The following is a 14,965-nucleotide window of genomic DNA, read 5'->3' as shown; positions in this document are numbered from 1 at the left end:
TGACATGTTGGTGAAACTAGTAGCAGAGGCTTTGGCAAGTCAGATATTCGATATACTCACACAGTAAGCGATACCTCTGCTGTAAGACGTGAAGGTTGCACCTAGTGCGACTCCCCGAGTCCCTACAGTAAACTACAGAATATAATTGATAATATGTACAACATTCTATCCTGTACTGTGTCCCTAGAAGCGGCTGCGTAAATGCCTAGTGGAAAATAGCAAAAACACGTGAGACGAGGTAGAGTGGAGTATCTAATCTGATGCAGAATCTAGTATGTATGATAGTAATAAAGTCTAGCAGATTTATGCAACAGAGCGGTTGTAACAGGCGACAGTGCAAAGACCTGCCAAATGTCTCGCAAGACACAGACAAACGTGTCAAAGGAATGCCGCGACGAAGTTTTATATAACATGCATCATAACATGTAAGATGATCATCGATATCCCTCGCGGTGGCTGACTGCTCTATTGACTCGGATTATGCAGAGGATATTCGATCGAACCGATCGGCAGCCAAGTCAATCAATGGATTCGCAAATTGTCATTAAACCGGGCGCATGTGCCCTATAAGATATGGACCAGTGAATGAAACAGTGATAGGTCTGGGCAGCAGAACCACCAGGAGCGCCGAAATGATACTCATCCAGGCTGTGGCAATCATTGGTAGGCCTAGTAAGACCTTGTTCTAATCCTCCCGCAGGCAAGAGAACATATCCAAACATGCCAGAGAGTATACTGACTTGGAGCGTTCAACATCAAGACCTCTTCTGTCACTAACAAAGTGTCCACAGTCGCGCAGCTCTAACCCTAGTCGCGAACCTCAACTGGGCGCCTAAGGCCAGGGCCTGGGTCTAGAAGCCTATATCTCTTGATGTCCACCTGGCCGAGAATGGCATCATATTCAGTCATGTCAATAACCAAGAAATCAGACATGTACGTCGCTGTGCCGCCCGCGAAATGCCAATCCACGTTGCGAATAATACCTCTGGTGGCGATTCCAGCTGGGTTCGTGGACCGACTCTGCAGAGGAAGAACAGTGACATGGTATGGCTCGAGCGCTAATCCTAGATCTCTCCACCTTTCGACACTTAGCAAATTTGTCCCTGATTGAGTGTCCAACGACATCAGGGCTCCCTCCTTACGGCCGTCTGCCGTGATTATAAAAGCGGGAAACACCCAGCCGTCATTATCTTCCGATGAGACTTGGAGTGCCACGCGTTGACGGGGATCGACTTCTTTGATTGGATCTGTTCCATATCCCCCTTGGAGTGGAGTGGTTTGATCTGTGCTATTTGGATAAACGTCGGTCGGCGTCCTCGTTTGACAGAGCACCGATGGAGGATCGAAGCTTGAGCCCGCGGATGGTGGAGAGTATTTCACTGCTGTGTACGTGTCTTTGTTGTATGATATGCTTGTGGCACTGAAATGATCTGAGTGTTCTTCGAAGGCTTTCGGCTCGCCGTCGAGAATCCTGCTTTCATGCCGGCGTCTTTGTTTAGGGAATAGCCGCCATGGTAACTTCCTGAGACCCTGAATCAACCTCCTGACATTGGTCACTTGATCAGAGTAGGCAAAGGAAGATGTCAGCATTTCATTTTAAATTCGCCTTATCCTCATTGCTTTTTGCGGGGTCCATTAGTACTTACAACCGTCAGCACACATGATGGCCCTCTGACGCAACTAGGCGGCTAAAGGAGGGGTTCGGTTTCTGACTCTCGAAAGGGCAATGGAAGAAGAATAATAAGGAGTATCTAATTACTCGATTTCGAGGGCGGAAAGTTTTATGAGGCATTCAATGCCCCGCCTGCTGTTGACCAGCTCAGCGTGAAGTTGGCAGTGATGGCATCAAAGGAGCCCAACGGTACTCCAGTCGAGGAATGCCACTCGCCCAATGAACGTGCATCGTGGGATGGGTTGTGCTGAACGTCATGTCTCTCCTTCCCACTCGTTCTGTCTATTCTCAAAGGCCTTTCCATAATGAAGTCCTGTACAGCTATCTGCCCCGCTCTTTAATTTATACCGGAGCCTACAAACAAGGATTGGTACGGCGTGTAGACTGTAGACATGTCCAGGCGCCTCACCTGGTACAGGTCAAACATTAGATTCAAGGGCATTGTTGGAGTCCAAGAGTAAACGCCACACTCCCTCGAGTCATTCTGACGCAGCATTCATCTTCAGAATATCATCCCGCCGTTCCTGTAGTTTTATACCTAGTCCTTTGACTCTCATATTAGAAGACTCTCACAGTTATTCAACTATCCTTCACACGGATGAATAGGCTCTTTCATTCCTAACTGTACATTGAGATGTATATATGACCTCTTCGGTTTACTGTCATTATCTGTGGCAAATTCCCCGGGATAGAAACTTTCTAAGTATATCACATCTTGTTCAGACATGGGTGGCGTGGCCAGATAGCAAACGCAAGGCTGAGTGAATAATATATTGAAACCCCCTGAGTCCTGTTGTCTCTTACGTGTCGTCATCATGCGGCCGTCATATATCGCCTGGAAGCACAGCCACAGCCTGTTAATTGGCCTGTTATTTACTTTTTACACTCTTTTTGGAATACAATCTCAGGAGTAGAGGCTCTTTCCTTACCATATTCTTTTCTTCATAGTCTGAAAGGGACTTCCTGTGTAGAGAAATTGAGGCGTTGCAGGGATTACACGAGACTGGAGATAACGCTCAATAGTTTGCCATGCTCTTTTAAAATGTGTCTAGAAAGTATAGCTTTGCCATTCATGTATTGTTCTATATCTAGTTTTCTCACACTTCGGCTATATGAAACACAGCCAACTGAAATGCTAATACGATATGTCATCTTAAATCCCGTAATCACTAATATATTCCTATAGATTACATTCTGCCCATAGCGCACCTTTAGTCATATAATGTTATAGGACTCTTTGTTTGCCCTTTCGTTCTTGGTTCTCTTTCTAAAATTAATCTATATCTTCTTATGGTTAATACTTTACACGTACCGTGGGAAAATTGGCCCCTCAAAACCACGGGCTTGTCTATATTGGCCGTAGTTAGATGGAATGTACTGGCTTGCAATACTCCCATTTATAGAATAGGCCGCTATCTAAACTTTCTGTCTCGGTCTTCACAATGGGCCACTTTCCATAATGAAGCCTATATTTTAGGTATAGACGATGGATCATAGACATCACAGTGAGAAACACTAGATTGAACGTGGCATGACTATACATTGCTGATCAGATCAGCATAGGTTAGCTCAGAACTGTCCATATTAATCACGGCTGGTTGTATACATTTTGAGGATATTATTATTAGTATAATGATTGTTGGCGATGATACTAATAGTAGTAAGTCAATATTGTGATGTGGAGGATTTTCTTTTAGTTCAGCCAATAAATTTAGTGTTTATTTTGGGCCAGTAACTGAATGCCGAGCAGTGCGTGATGTCAAGAATGGAGGTATGATAGGCAGATCGATTGAGAGGAAGAGTGAGAGAATTGATAATCTGAATTCTCTCCTGAGTTTATCCTGTAAGAACTGAATCAGCTACTCACCCTGGTCGAATTCTATATTGTTCTTAATCAATATTGCTGGACTGCAGAAACTGAATCATATGCTGGAAACTGTCACATGCACTCTTATGCGTCGCAATGACATGGCCAGCCCCCTTCGCAATGTGGTGCTGGCTTCCGGGTGGGGTTTGGAATAGAAGGCCTTTGAGCGAACGCGGCCTGTTTTTCAGGATAGTTACAATCTCCACCACAGAAGACGAGATCATTTTTGCCTAGCGCCACATCCACGGGACCCGCGAAATTGGGTGCTTCAGCTACGAGGCCTCCAAGGATTAACAGGACACCGAGCGTATTGGTGTACATTTGGTTATATACTTGACTAGGATGGGCAACTCTTTACCTGCGACACCGACTCACTTTCAGAACTGTCTTCAAAGATCGCTAATTCTTCCTCTATACAGCTACAATTCCTATTGTGCTAGGCGAATGTGGCTGAGCTGATGAGCGGAATCGTCCCAATTATCTAATACACGAGAACGGAATTGAAGCATTGTATAGTGAAAGCATTCTGTCCGGAGATAACTTCCAGTCTCAGGCCTTCCAGTCATCCTTTAAGCGCCTCAATCAGATGTTGGCGATTTTACTAATGTGCCTAATAATGAGACTTTACGGCATCATAGCCTCTAGCTATGGGTCGCCTGAATGGGCAAAGCTATGTAACGCTTTCTCTCTTTAAAGCGCAGGCGTCTTGCGCCAGCTACAAACTGGGATTGGGAGTTTTTCAGGACTACCAAATGTACCAGTGAATGGACTGTACAGAAGACACAAAAGCAGCAGGCTGAAGACCAAGAAATTCGCTGTATATTTATCGATCAGAAATCGACGTAATTGGAAGACAACAGGCTCAGCAAGGCAGATTTCCATTGCTAATGTGCAAAGTCATCCTAAGAAACATGAGATCTACGGGCCAAAATTTACATTCCCCATTAAAAGGAAGGAGCCTAGTATAACGAGCCTGTTAGCTGGGCATGCAGGCCCTACACGGCAACAGATCCTTGGGACTCTACCCTGGATACGCAGCAGTGCTCTGCGAATCTACTTACTGGGCATGCAATACCAGGGGCATTGGACGCTAATATGACCACCTATTGGAGCACAATTCACTAATGTTTTGGGAGGCGAGGTATACTGATATGCCACTTGCCTCCACGTGATTGCTATCTCAAGCGCTGTTCGAGAGCTTCCTCAGCCTGATAAATGTAAACGTGCTCCTGAATGGCATGCTCCTGAATGGCATGCTAAGATCCTTCTGCAGGAATCGGGACTGCATTTTCTTCCCTAGCATATCCAAGATACACTTGTCATCCTGCACTGCTTGACCATCAGTCAAGGGGAACTGGCGCACAACCTCTAGGACTGCCACAACACACGTTGGCAAGAAATGCATCGCGCACACTCTGAGAAAACACTATCTTGGCCTCTTCAGTATCATCGCTCTGGGCTGCACGCTTTCGGAACGTCACATATGCCGGATGTTCGATTTGCGCCTCAAAGTGCCGCTCCACTGACCACTTGTCTGCTGATTGTCTCAATGCGCGACATACTTCCTCGGGATTTCTCAAGTCTACTGGTGACCTGAACGCGGACGCTGCGTCTTGTGAAATCAACCCCTCCTGAGAAAGATCGGCAAGAGCCTCCCGTAGAGATATGCCGGACGCGGTTGCTTCTAGCCCCCCAGCAATCGGGAAGCAGAGGATGAGATGGCCCGAGGGACTAGTCTAACGATGCCGTTGCATGAGAAAGCAAATTAGATCCTGGTGGGCGTCGGCGGCTATTTCTTCCTGGGTGAGCAAATATCACTTGGGGGACTGTAGATATCGAGCCCAATGCAGTGTTGGTGATGGGAAACTAATGTCGACTGTCTCATCGATAGCAACCTGCTAATAAGTCTGATGATCAACGCCTTCGCCTGCAACTTCAAAATCGATGGTCAAGGCGAATAACGACGTATCTGTAGCAGAGACGACGTACAACGCCGAAGGGCGTTGTACGTAGGTAGTCCCAACACCAACATGATATTTTGACTATTTACACGCGTAGAGAGCTATCCCCATCTGAATCAATAAAAAAAAAAAGAACGTTATTGTCCCCTCCAGCTACTGATTTTGACGTTTCTGGTGTTAAATTATCATTTTCCTGCTCTTGTTGCTATTTTCTAGCATTTTCACGCCGTAATCTAGCCGGCTACCCACTTCCTATTCTCATCCATAGAACGTTGATAAATCTTTCGATTCGCGTCCTTAAGTGTAAGTATTCCGTGTGAAGAGATCTGGCGCTTTAACTTGGTAGTATTTTTTTTTGTCAGAACTGTTCGAAATAACTTAATTGTGGTGTTTTTAAGTGCGGAGTCTTTATACTTAGTAACTGTATAGCGTGTTAGTCGTTCACATCGCCGTTCTAGCTTTACAGGGTCCTTAGATGGCTGGGTAGGCATAGGAAGATAGCCTTTAGCCTTTCCAAAGCTTCGGCGTATACTCCGGGGTGTGGTTGGTGCGTTAATTAAGCTTAAAAAAAGTATACTAGGAGAGGGTATTCAAAGCTCTCCACTCGCATCTGCGCCTGTAGGATCAAAGCCAGTAATATTAAGACATACATTAAGAAGGGTTGAACAACAATTGTAGGGTTAAACGGCCAAATTCCACATTCCGCGAAGCTGTTCCGTACAATCTAAGTAAAGATTATAGTAGTAAAAGGAGCTTTAGTATTTTATTTAAGAAGCTTCCAACCAAATTCGACATGAAAAGAGATATAGAGAAGTTAACCTTTGAGCAACTAACTATATATATAATTTTTTTTTTTTTTAAAAAAAAAACAAAAAAAAAAAAAAAAAAAAAAAAAAAAAAAAAAAGTTTAAATGTAATGTCTGCAGGCACCTAATTATATTAGAATATCTTATACAAGGAGATTAGCACACTTAAGGCATCAAAATGGCAAGTGGGGTCATCTGTTATAGGTTCGGCGTCATAAACATAGCATTGCAGCTTGCTCTCAAGGTCGTCAACCAACTCCAGTTGGGAGGGCTGCTTGAGCAGGCTCCAAATAAGAATAAGCCAATGTATCAGAACATCCCATCTTCCTGCGCCGTGGTCTTTTGTCCGCGGAAAATATTCGTAATTATGCCTGGGGGGAATGCAGCTCCATCCTTTCATATATTGTTTTCTCTTGCAGAATTCTGTCAGGTCTGATCTAATAAGTGCCCGATCTTTTTTCTGCTCCCAGCGGTATAAGAACGCTCCATAGTAAATTACCCCTAAGGTATGCGGTAATTAGAAGTAATTAAGTGGTCAGACCCTGTTAGGCTCTAGAGAGCAAGAAGAACCAATCATCATGGCACACAGTAGCAGAAGGACCACTTTTTTCCTTTAGCATATCCTTCGCATGGTATTACAGGAGATTGGTGCCCTCATTCTGCTACTCGCGTCAGCTGAGCGGCCGATCAGTCTCTGTAAGCGCTCAGGCGTCTACAAAGTCTTCCCACATAACCGTGGGTCTGAACCATTCATCCTGCGACTCCATTTAGGGCAGAGCCGCCCTGTTTTGTGATAGCTCTAAGAATCAGATCCTGCAATCTCTACACCATCTCCTTCCTGCCAACTGTCAGTGAGATGCCCACTGTGGTGTTGTTGGTCTGAGCGGCTCACGTAACCTCAGCTACCGCCCACTATATTTAGTCTCACTCCGTTGCTTCAATACCCCTTAAGCTCTCCGTTCCACACCAACATTTCTGACTTCTCGACGTCCTCCATCTATTGATTCCCCAAAATGGAAAAGAAGACATGGGTAATGCTTGGTAAGGGACCTAAGCCCTCATGGACCACTTGTCTTTGAGTAGAAACTCATCGCAAATGGCAGAGAACAACCCCGATGTAATGAACCAATTGGCAACGAAGTTGGGTCTATCGTCCGAGCTCCAATTCTACGACGTCTATTCCCTGGATGAACCCGAACAACTCGCACATATCCCTCGACCTGCCCTGGCTCTGCTGGTCATCATTCCACTTACACCAGCTTGGGATCGAAGTCGGAAGGCCGAAGACGCTAACAAAGAACCCTACACTGGCTCCGGCCCTGACGAGCCGGTCATCTGGTTCAAGCAGACCATCGGCCACGCCTGCGGCTCGATCGGTCTGCTCCATAGCTTGATCAACGGTCCGGCCGTCGACTTTATCAAGCGTGATTCCGATCTCGCGGCGATACGAAGCCTCGCCATACCGCTGGATATAACCAAACGCGCCGAAATGCTGTACAACAGCGAGCCATTCGAACTTGCTCACAAGTCGGTCGAACAGGCCGGCGACAGCTATGCGGATCCGACGACTGAGCGTAATGGTGGGCATTTTGTGAGTTTTGTCAAGAGCGGTGGGAAGCTTTGGGAGCTTGAAGGGTCGAGGAATGGTCCACTGGAGAGAGGAAGTCTTGCTGACGACGAGGACGTTCTCAGTCCGCGAGCGCTTGACATGGGCATCAAGAGGATCATCAAGTTGAACGCGGATGGAGGAGGAGAGAACCTTCTTTTTAGCTGCATTGCTTTGGCACGCAGGCCTTAGGCTCTGACTGGGAATCGTCTCACTGTGATGGCTGATGTCTGCAAGTCACATGGCTGAGTCACATGACTTCGGGGTCACCTCGCGCACTAGCGCCTTGGCGCCCCCCATCAGCTTCTCGCGACGGCGCGTCCTGTATATACTTTTCTTCCTCATCTCAGTGTAGCTAAAATACAGCCAACATATCCCATCAACACTCTCGATGTGGAAGCCCGCGCTCGTCACTCCATTGACTGAGCAGAAACTATCATCGGGAGTGATTGGGGTTCTTGATACCGTCTCTGAGAAGTCTCTGCAACCGATGTAAGTTCTCCGAACACCGATGTCTGTATACCACACAGACCGCTAACCAGATAACACTGGCCGGTGGTGAAGAACGGACAAATTCTCCCTATTGTCTCTGGGTGGAACTTCCAACCTGGAACCAAATATAATGTTAGCGTCTTCAGGGATGAAAATGTGCGGAAGACGGACCCCATTGCCACGGGAGAAATCCAACTGGGAAGATCTGTGTACGCGGACTGGTTGGACATTAACATGGACCCGGCGGATCACAGGTCACAAGCCTACTTAAGTAGCTCGGCGTACACCCGAAGGTAACGCAAGGAGAGAGAGTATCAAATCATTTCAGCCGTTTCAATTAGTTATTGTAAACTATTACATATTGTTTCCAAGCTGCCACGACATCTGGATTGTGTAAAATGGTATAGAATGGACGACAGCATCCTAACCTAAAGACTATGTTAGAATTGAATTTGTAATTTCCCAAAAGGCCAATTGAAGGTGTAAATTGGCGATAGTTCGGATGGTGGGTATTGGCAAGTAAGAAACTTTCGTTTTCTTCTGGGTGGCCGAATCGAAGAGATCAGAATATATATAGAACAAAATCAACCGGGCTAGAAAGGGTTGGGCCATTTACTGCAATCATAGAATAGACTATAATACGATAATCCTTCCAATAGAGCATCCTAGTGGGCAACGTGTGACTGAAGTAGTAATTGGAAGAGAGAATAGTATAGTGTCTTATGCCTATTATTGCTATTTAGAAACCGCAGTTTCAGCTCTCCAACTTTAACATTCAGTGGCGTTGGAAAGTTTGAAGAAGAATCGGGCCTGGGAAGTGTTATAAATCCAGGCTCGACCCAGTAGGGGATTTATTTACCTAACATGATTAAATACTCGAGTAAATAGATACAGTTGGCTATTGGGTCAAGTTTATTAATACCAAATAGAGATATACCCTGAGCTCTACTCTATAATATATTGCTCCGTAAGCAGCATTATAGAAGGTTTATTACTACAGCGTGGAAGATGCTGAAGAGCTCGAGCAACTAACGGTGGCTAGTTCACTAGAACATGGCCGACCGTATATTAAAAAGCATTACGCGTCCAATGCGTATGCTTGACACTAAGACAAGGTTAGCACTCTTTTCACCCCCATCCCCTCCAAACAGGGCAAGTAGCTATGCATACCATCTGCCAATAGGGGCCTTTGTTGCGTAGAAGTTCGTGATGCGAGCCTTTCTCTAGAATTCGTGACCCTTCATTGGCTACACCCTCACCAAAGACAAAAATCATATCCGCCTTTTGGATAGTTGCCAGGCGGTGAGAAACAGCTATAATTGTCATGCTCCTTTTACTTGCTAAGTGCTCTATGGCCTTCTGTACAAGCTTCTCGGACTGCGAATCTAGACTCGACGTTGCCTCGTCTAGCAAAAGAACACGGGGGTTTCGAATAAGCGCTCGGGCAATACAGAGACGTTGCTTCTGACCACCACTAATTGAGTGTTGCGGGTTAACACCAAGCCTGGTCTGGTAGCCGTCGGGAAGAGATAAGATAAAATCGTGGATCTCGGCGTCCCTGCAGGCCTGAATCATCCGCTCTTCAGTAAGGGAGTCACTGGCGTCCTGGACACCAAGAAGCAAATTGTCCCGAATGGTTCCCTCAAAGAGCTTAGGGTCCTGACCTACAAGAGATAAGACATTTCGGTAAGATGATAGTTCAATAGAGGTGATGTCTCGACTACCGAAGAGAACAGTGCCCTCGACGGGGTCATAGAATCTTTCTAGGAGGGAAATTACCGTGGACTTGCCACAGCCTGAAGGACCAACAAATGCAACAAATTGACCAGATTCAATGAATATGTTGAGGCCGGCAAACGTCACCACATTGCGGGATGGGTAGCGGAAGGTGACATTTCTGAACTCAATCGACGGACATAGGCCATGTGGCAGGCGCTCCATGGAAGGGCTCTCAAACTGTCCCTCGATTGGATGGCGAGCGGAGAGAATGCGGCTGGCGGAGGCCTTGGCCTGTGCTACGTTAGGCCCAAAAGAAAGGAATTGGCCGGCTGCCTGACCCCCTTGGATGATTGCGATGTACACGACGAAGAATGCAACCGGGTCATACTCCTTTGATCCTAGAAGCTGCCCACCATACCTGTGTTTTGGTGCTCCTAGTGAGCTCATGCAGTCAAACCGGCGTCTAAGAACTGAAAACAGAATCTTACCAAAAGGTAAGTGCCATGGCACCGAACTCGATACTGTCAGATAATGCGAAAATAAATGTCGCATACCATGACTTGCGGAATGCCTTCCTTCTTTGTTCCTTCAATAAGGTGGAGTATCGACTAATAATCGAAGTCTCCATAGTCAGGGATGTAACGGTTCTAAATGCGCGGATAGCCTCCGTTGCAAACTTCGAACTTTCAGCGTAGACTTCAGCATTCATGGACTCAAAATGGGTCTCATAGCGCATGCGCATAAAGGCAGCGAAGAGGATAAAGGGTGTCGCTCCAAAAAAATGTAACCGCCGCCAGTTTCCATCCAAAGGAAAATGAGATGAAAACACATCCAATAATATTAAATAAGGAGATAATAGGAGACACTCCCATCGGGCCAAACAGGTCTTGCAGTTGTTTCGGGTCTAACGAGAGCCGGGCGGCTAGATTCCCCGACGAGTTTTCATCGCGGTCATAGTATGACACGGGCTTTTGCAACATATTGAAAAAGTAGTCCTTGCCGTAGGTAGATCCAATATTCTCCTTTTCGTTAGCTATCTGCCTCGAGATGACAACAGGGAGAGCAGGGTGGTTGGATTACCACAGAGATTCTATTTGAGGAGATTCCCAGAGTAAAATAAATGGCAGCTATGGCGACGGCGAGGATAAAGAACATCAGGGCCCAGAAATTAGTCGCATCTGTGAGCGTCTGGCCCGTGAATTGGAAGACTTGTATCATCTTGGCGAAGAGCCAGCTCTGCAATGCGTATCCAGCTAAGTATAGTCTGTTAGTGTGAATTCACTCGACAGTGACATAAACTGGGACTCTTACATCCACCCCCAACTGCGCACATAAGGACTATAAGTAATAGAAGCCAATAAGCACGATGCTCATAAAGGATTACAGCTAAGCTCTGGAAGAAACTTTTGCTTTTTGTTTGCTGCACCTCCGGATTGTCGCACTCCCTTTTCTCGTCGACTGGGTAATCCTGTGGCCACAACTCTTCCTTCTGGGACCAGAACACATCATCAAATCTGCTTTCCTGATTTTCATGTAGAGGCTCCAGCTGCTGCGCGTTTACCATTCTGTGATAGACCCCATCTTGGTGCATGAGTTCATAATGAGAACCATATTCTACACACTTACCGTCTTGCATCACAATAATATTATCTGCTCTGAGAACCGTCGAGATACGGTGCGCTATTATGATTGTGGTGCGGTCTTTAGACACGCGGTTAAGAGCGGCCTGTACAATCCTTTCACCTCGAATATCGATTGAGCTTGTCGCTTCATCGAGGATTAGGATGGGCGGTTGACTGACAATGCTTCTAGCAATGGCAAGTCTTTGGCGCTGACCACCACTTAGAGTGATACCCCCTTCGCCCACTATAGTACCATATTTCTTGAAAGTGACATCAGCTCTACCTATCCGTCATGATCGGACATAGAATCCAGAGATAGGGAAGATACCTCGGGGAGTCGTTCAATGAATTCTTCAGCGAAGGCCTCCTTGCAAGCGGCGCGAACCATCTCCATCTTCATAGTCTCGGATCCATTTTCCCATTTTGACCCTATCAGTCCAAAAGCAACATTATTAAAGATGGAGTCATTGAAAAGAAACGGCTCCTGCTGAACTAATCTAACTTGAGACCGCCACCATTTGATCTCCAGCTCGTTGATATTGTGGTTGTCTACCAGGATCTGGCCTCGTATAGGGTTGAGAGTACTGTCCGGAAATGCTTGAACTAGATACCATCTCTCAATTAATCCAATAATGGTGCTCTTCCCAGAGCCCGATGGACCGACAATCGCGGTGGTTCTACCGCACCTGAATCGTGCATTAAACCTCTTCAGAATAGGTGTATTTGGTCGGGTAGGATAGGCAAACGTGACATCCTTGAAAGTAATATCGGCTTGACTGGACACATCAGGTTCGCGCAGACCATGCATTGGGGCCCGCTCGGAGTCAATCACACTAAAGAACGTCCCAGAGGCACTAACAGCTTTCGAGATAGCCATTAATGGTACCGCAATGCCTCCCATAATTGTGACTGCCAGTAAGACAGAAAATAACACCCTATTTTGGAGTTAGGAAAAAATAAAATAAAATAAATAGCAACGGTAATGTCCAGCAGTGGCAAGCATACGTGATCACAGTATTAACACTTGCAATGTGGCCTTCTCGGTAAAGCCTTAAGCCGAACCAAAAAGCCAGCACGAAGCTAACATGGATTGTGAAGAAAAGGGCTGCAAGGTAAATTCCGCTCATTAGGGACATTCGACAGCCGCGTCTGCAGGCCTCATCAATCCACTGGGAGTGCTTTCGGACCATCGAACCCTCCGCGCCTAGCGAAAGCACTGTTCGTATCGAGGTAAAAGTGTCGGCCGCGATGGCAGCGTGCTTATTATTGGCTTCATCTACGTATTCCTGGCTTTTAACCAGGAACGGTACCGTCAGGCAAAAGCAGAGAGCCAGAAAGACAATAGCTGAACTGACAACAAGTGTCAGTGCCCATGAGTATCGAAAGGAGATAGTATACGATGCAATAAGCACCGCCACCGACTGGAAAAGAATAGCAAGTCGATCCGAGACACTTTGTTGTATGACATTCGACTGTGTTGTTATCGCGGTCGTCACGGTACCCAGCGAGATATCGTCCAATTTGCTTAGGGGAAGTGAAAATAGGGCTTTGGTATACTCTATTCGTAGGGCGGCAGATGCACGCAAACTGATCATCCGAAAACATATCTGCCGTCATGTAAGGCACTCCATGCTTCAAGAGGAGTGAGTGGTACACCAACCATAGAAATATATGTGAGCACAAACTTGCCGATAAACAGGTACACGATGTAAAGACTGCGAGGAGCTTAGTTTATGTGTGTGCAAACCGATTATTGTAAGACCAGACCTATTTTTGTTGATAGATGATTTGAACGTATGTTCATTAAAGCTCGTATCGGGCGTAAAATATGAATTGAAGTCGCCCACGATTCGTCCAAAGATGATGTTGACAATAGGAAGAGCCTAGCCGAGGAGTTAACTGGTCATTAACAAGTTCTACCTGATGAGTCGACTCCGGTCGACGTACAATTCCAGACCCCACCGCACATATTAGGCCGACGATCATTGCAAAGATCCCGCCATCCCTCGAGCCATAGGAGAGGATTCGCTGCGCAGCGAGAAGGGTTGATTAGTAGTCACGCACCACAGGACAACAAATAATGGCGAAATGGCGAGGCAGAAGGATCGGAAATTACCAGGTACGTGGCCAGAGTAGTAGGCTTGGATATGTCCTCGGTTTCTTTCCCTTTATGCATTGAAGTGCGGGATCCCTCTATTTGATTCTCGAATATACCCTCGTTGCGCATGGCAGTTTCCTGGGTAACAGTGATCATACAGACACTCGGATTTCCCCCATCGAACTAGCTTCAGACTATTAATGCATGAAGTAGCTGGGCAAGGGCTTTATTTTATTATTATTATTATTATTTTTCAAAAAAGTTTGTCTTTTTGAACGATCGGGCCCCCGTATACACCGAAGCCACGACGATTGAGAGGTAGACAAAACCGGCCGAGACCTGCAAGACGTTTAGAGGCCAAGAAGTGGTGACCCAAGACAGTACTCCCGTTGTAGGATGGATGATCTCCCAAATACCAAGCATCGTTGTGTCAAGGGTCGCAACACCAATAATCCATGGAACGAACTGCTTGGGCATGGCAATGCGGGCCGCTGATTCGCCCAAACTGGGACGAGCTGCCCAGAGGCATGCAACGCTGATTAGGATGTATGCGCTGTAAAGATGTCGCTCCATCCGGATCGCGTATCATTCGATGAAGTCATATATGTAGAATCTATTAATTCAGAGTATCCTGCCAAACTAAGTAGTTCTCCTACTAGTCCTTACCTTACCAGCCCGAGCGGTAGTTATCGCAGATAGTATGATATAGTCAAAATAAACTTTCGATTTTGAATCCTAGAAAAGCAATGGGCTCAGTTTTGATGGGTCCAAAAAAAAAAAAAAAAAAAAAAAAGACGATTGAGATGCGTGTGGAATGTTGAGTGGTAAAGAAACTGGGTCGTGAAAGTGTGGTAGCATCGTCCATGCTCCATCTGATCGTTTCGGCCAAAGGCGCTGGTGGGCTGGTAATCGGTGTGGAGGTCGGAATGGAATAACTATCGGCATGGTTCTGGTATGTTTCTACTCCGTACCCATGATCAGCTCCGCACCCGGCTTCTCCACCCATGATGAGGTATATTTATTAATTTTTGTACCCATAATACGATTTTCTTAGCATCGACTAGTAGCTTGCTTAATTTTAGTAAAACAGGTAATGCACAGTAATTTAATTAGAATTTATTT

The 14,965-nt window shown here is 46.1% G+C and overlaps 3 protein-coding genes across 3 annotated transcripts; 1 reads left to right on the top strand and 2 right to left on the bottom strand.

Moving 5' to 3' along the window:
* Positions 1-807: 807 nt before the first annotated feature.
* On the bottom strand, positions 808-1,662 carry ATNIH1004_003582 (retropepsin-like aspartic protease; the record flags this gene model as incomplete). The annotated part of the gene is made up of 2 exons (XM_033568259.1): positions 808-1,556; positions 1,647-1,662. The coding sequence occupies 2 exons, from the start codon at positions 1,660-1,662 to the stop codon at positions 808-810; spliced, it is 765 nt and encodes a 254-aa protein (XP_033430254.1).
* A 5,704-nt stretch (positions 1,663-7,366) lies between these two features.
* Positions 7,367-8,104, top strand: ATNIH1004_003581 (ubiquitin carboxyl-terminal hydrolase; the record flags this gene model as incomplete). Its single annotated transcript, XM_033568258.1, has 1 exon — positions 7,367-8,104. One exon carries the CDS (start codon positions 7,367-7,369, stop codon positions 8,102-8,104), a length of 738 nt encoding a protein of 245 aa, XP_033430253.1.
* A 1,378-nt stretch (positions 8,105-9,482) lies between these two features.
* On the bottom strand, positions 9,483-12,881 carry ATNIH1004_003580 (ABC transporter ATP-binding protein; the record flags this gene model as incomplete). Its single annotated transcript, XM_033568257.1, has 9 exons — positions 9,483-9,509; positions 9,575-10,541; positions 10,612-10,847; positions 10,990-11,145; positions 11,204-11,376; positions 11,435-11,704; positions 11,750-12,005; positions 12,074-12,680; positions 12,751-12,881. 9 exons carry the CDS (start codon positions 12,879-12,881, stop codon positions 9,483-9,485), a joined length of 2,823 nt encoding a protein of 940 aa, XP_033430252.1.
* Positions 12,882-14,965: the final 2,084 nt, after the last annotated feature.

Source organism: Aspergillus tanneri, assembly GCF_003426965.1.
Source record: "Aspergillus tanneri strain NIH1004 chromosome Unknown AapTan_1_pilon_pilon_pilon, whole genome shotgun sequence".
In the NCBI taxonomy this organism is placed as follows: Eukaryota; Fungi; Ascomycota; class Eurotiomycetes; order Eurotiales; family Aspergillaceae; genus Aspergillus; species Aspergillus tanneri.
This window is presented reverse-complemented; position numbering and strand designations above follow the sequence as displayed.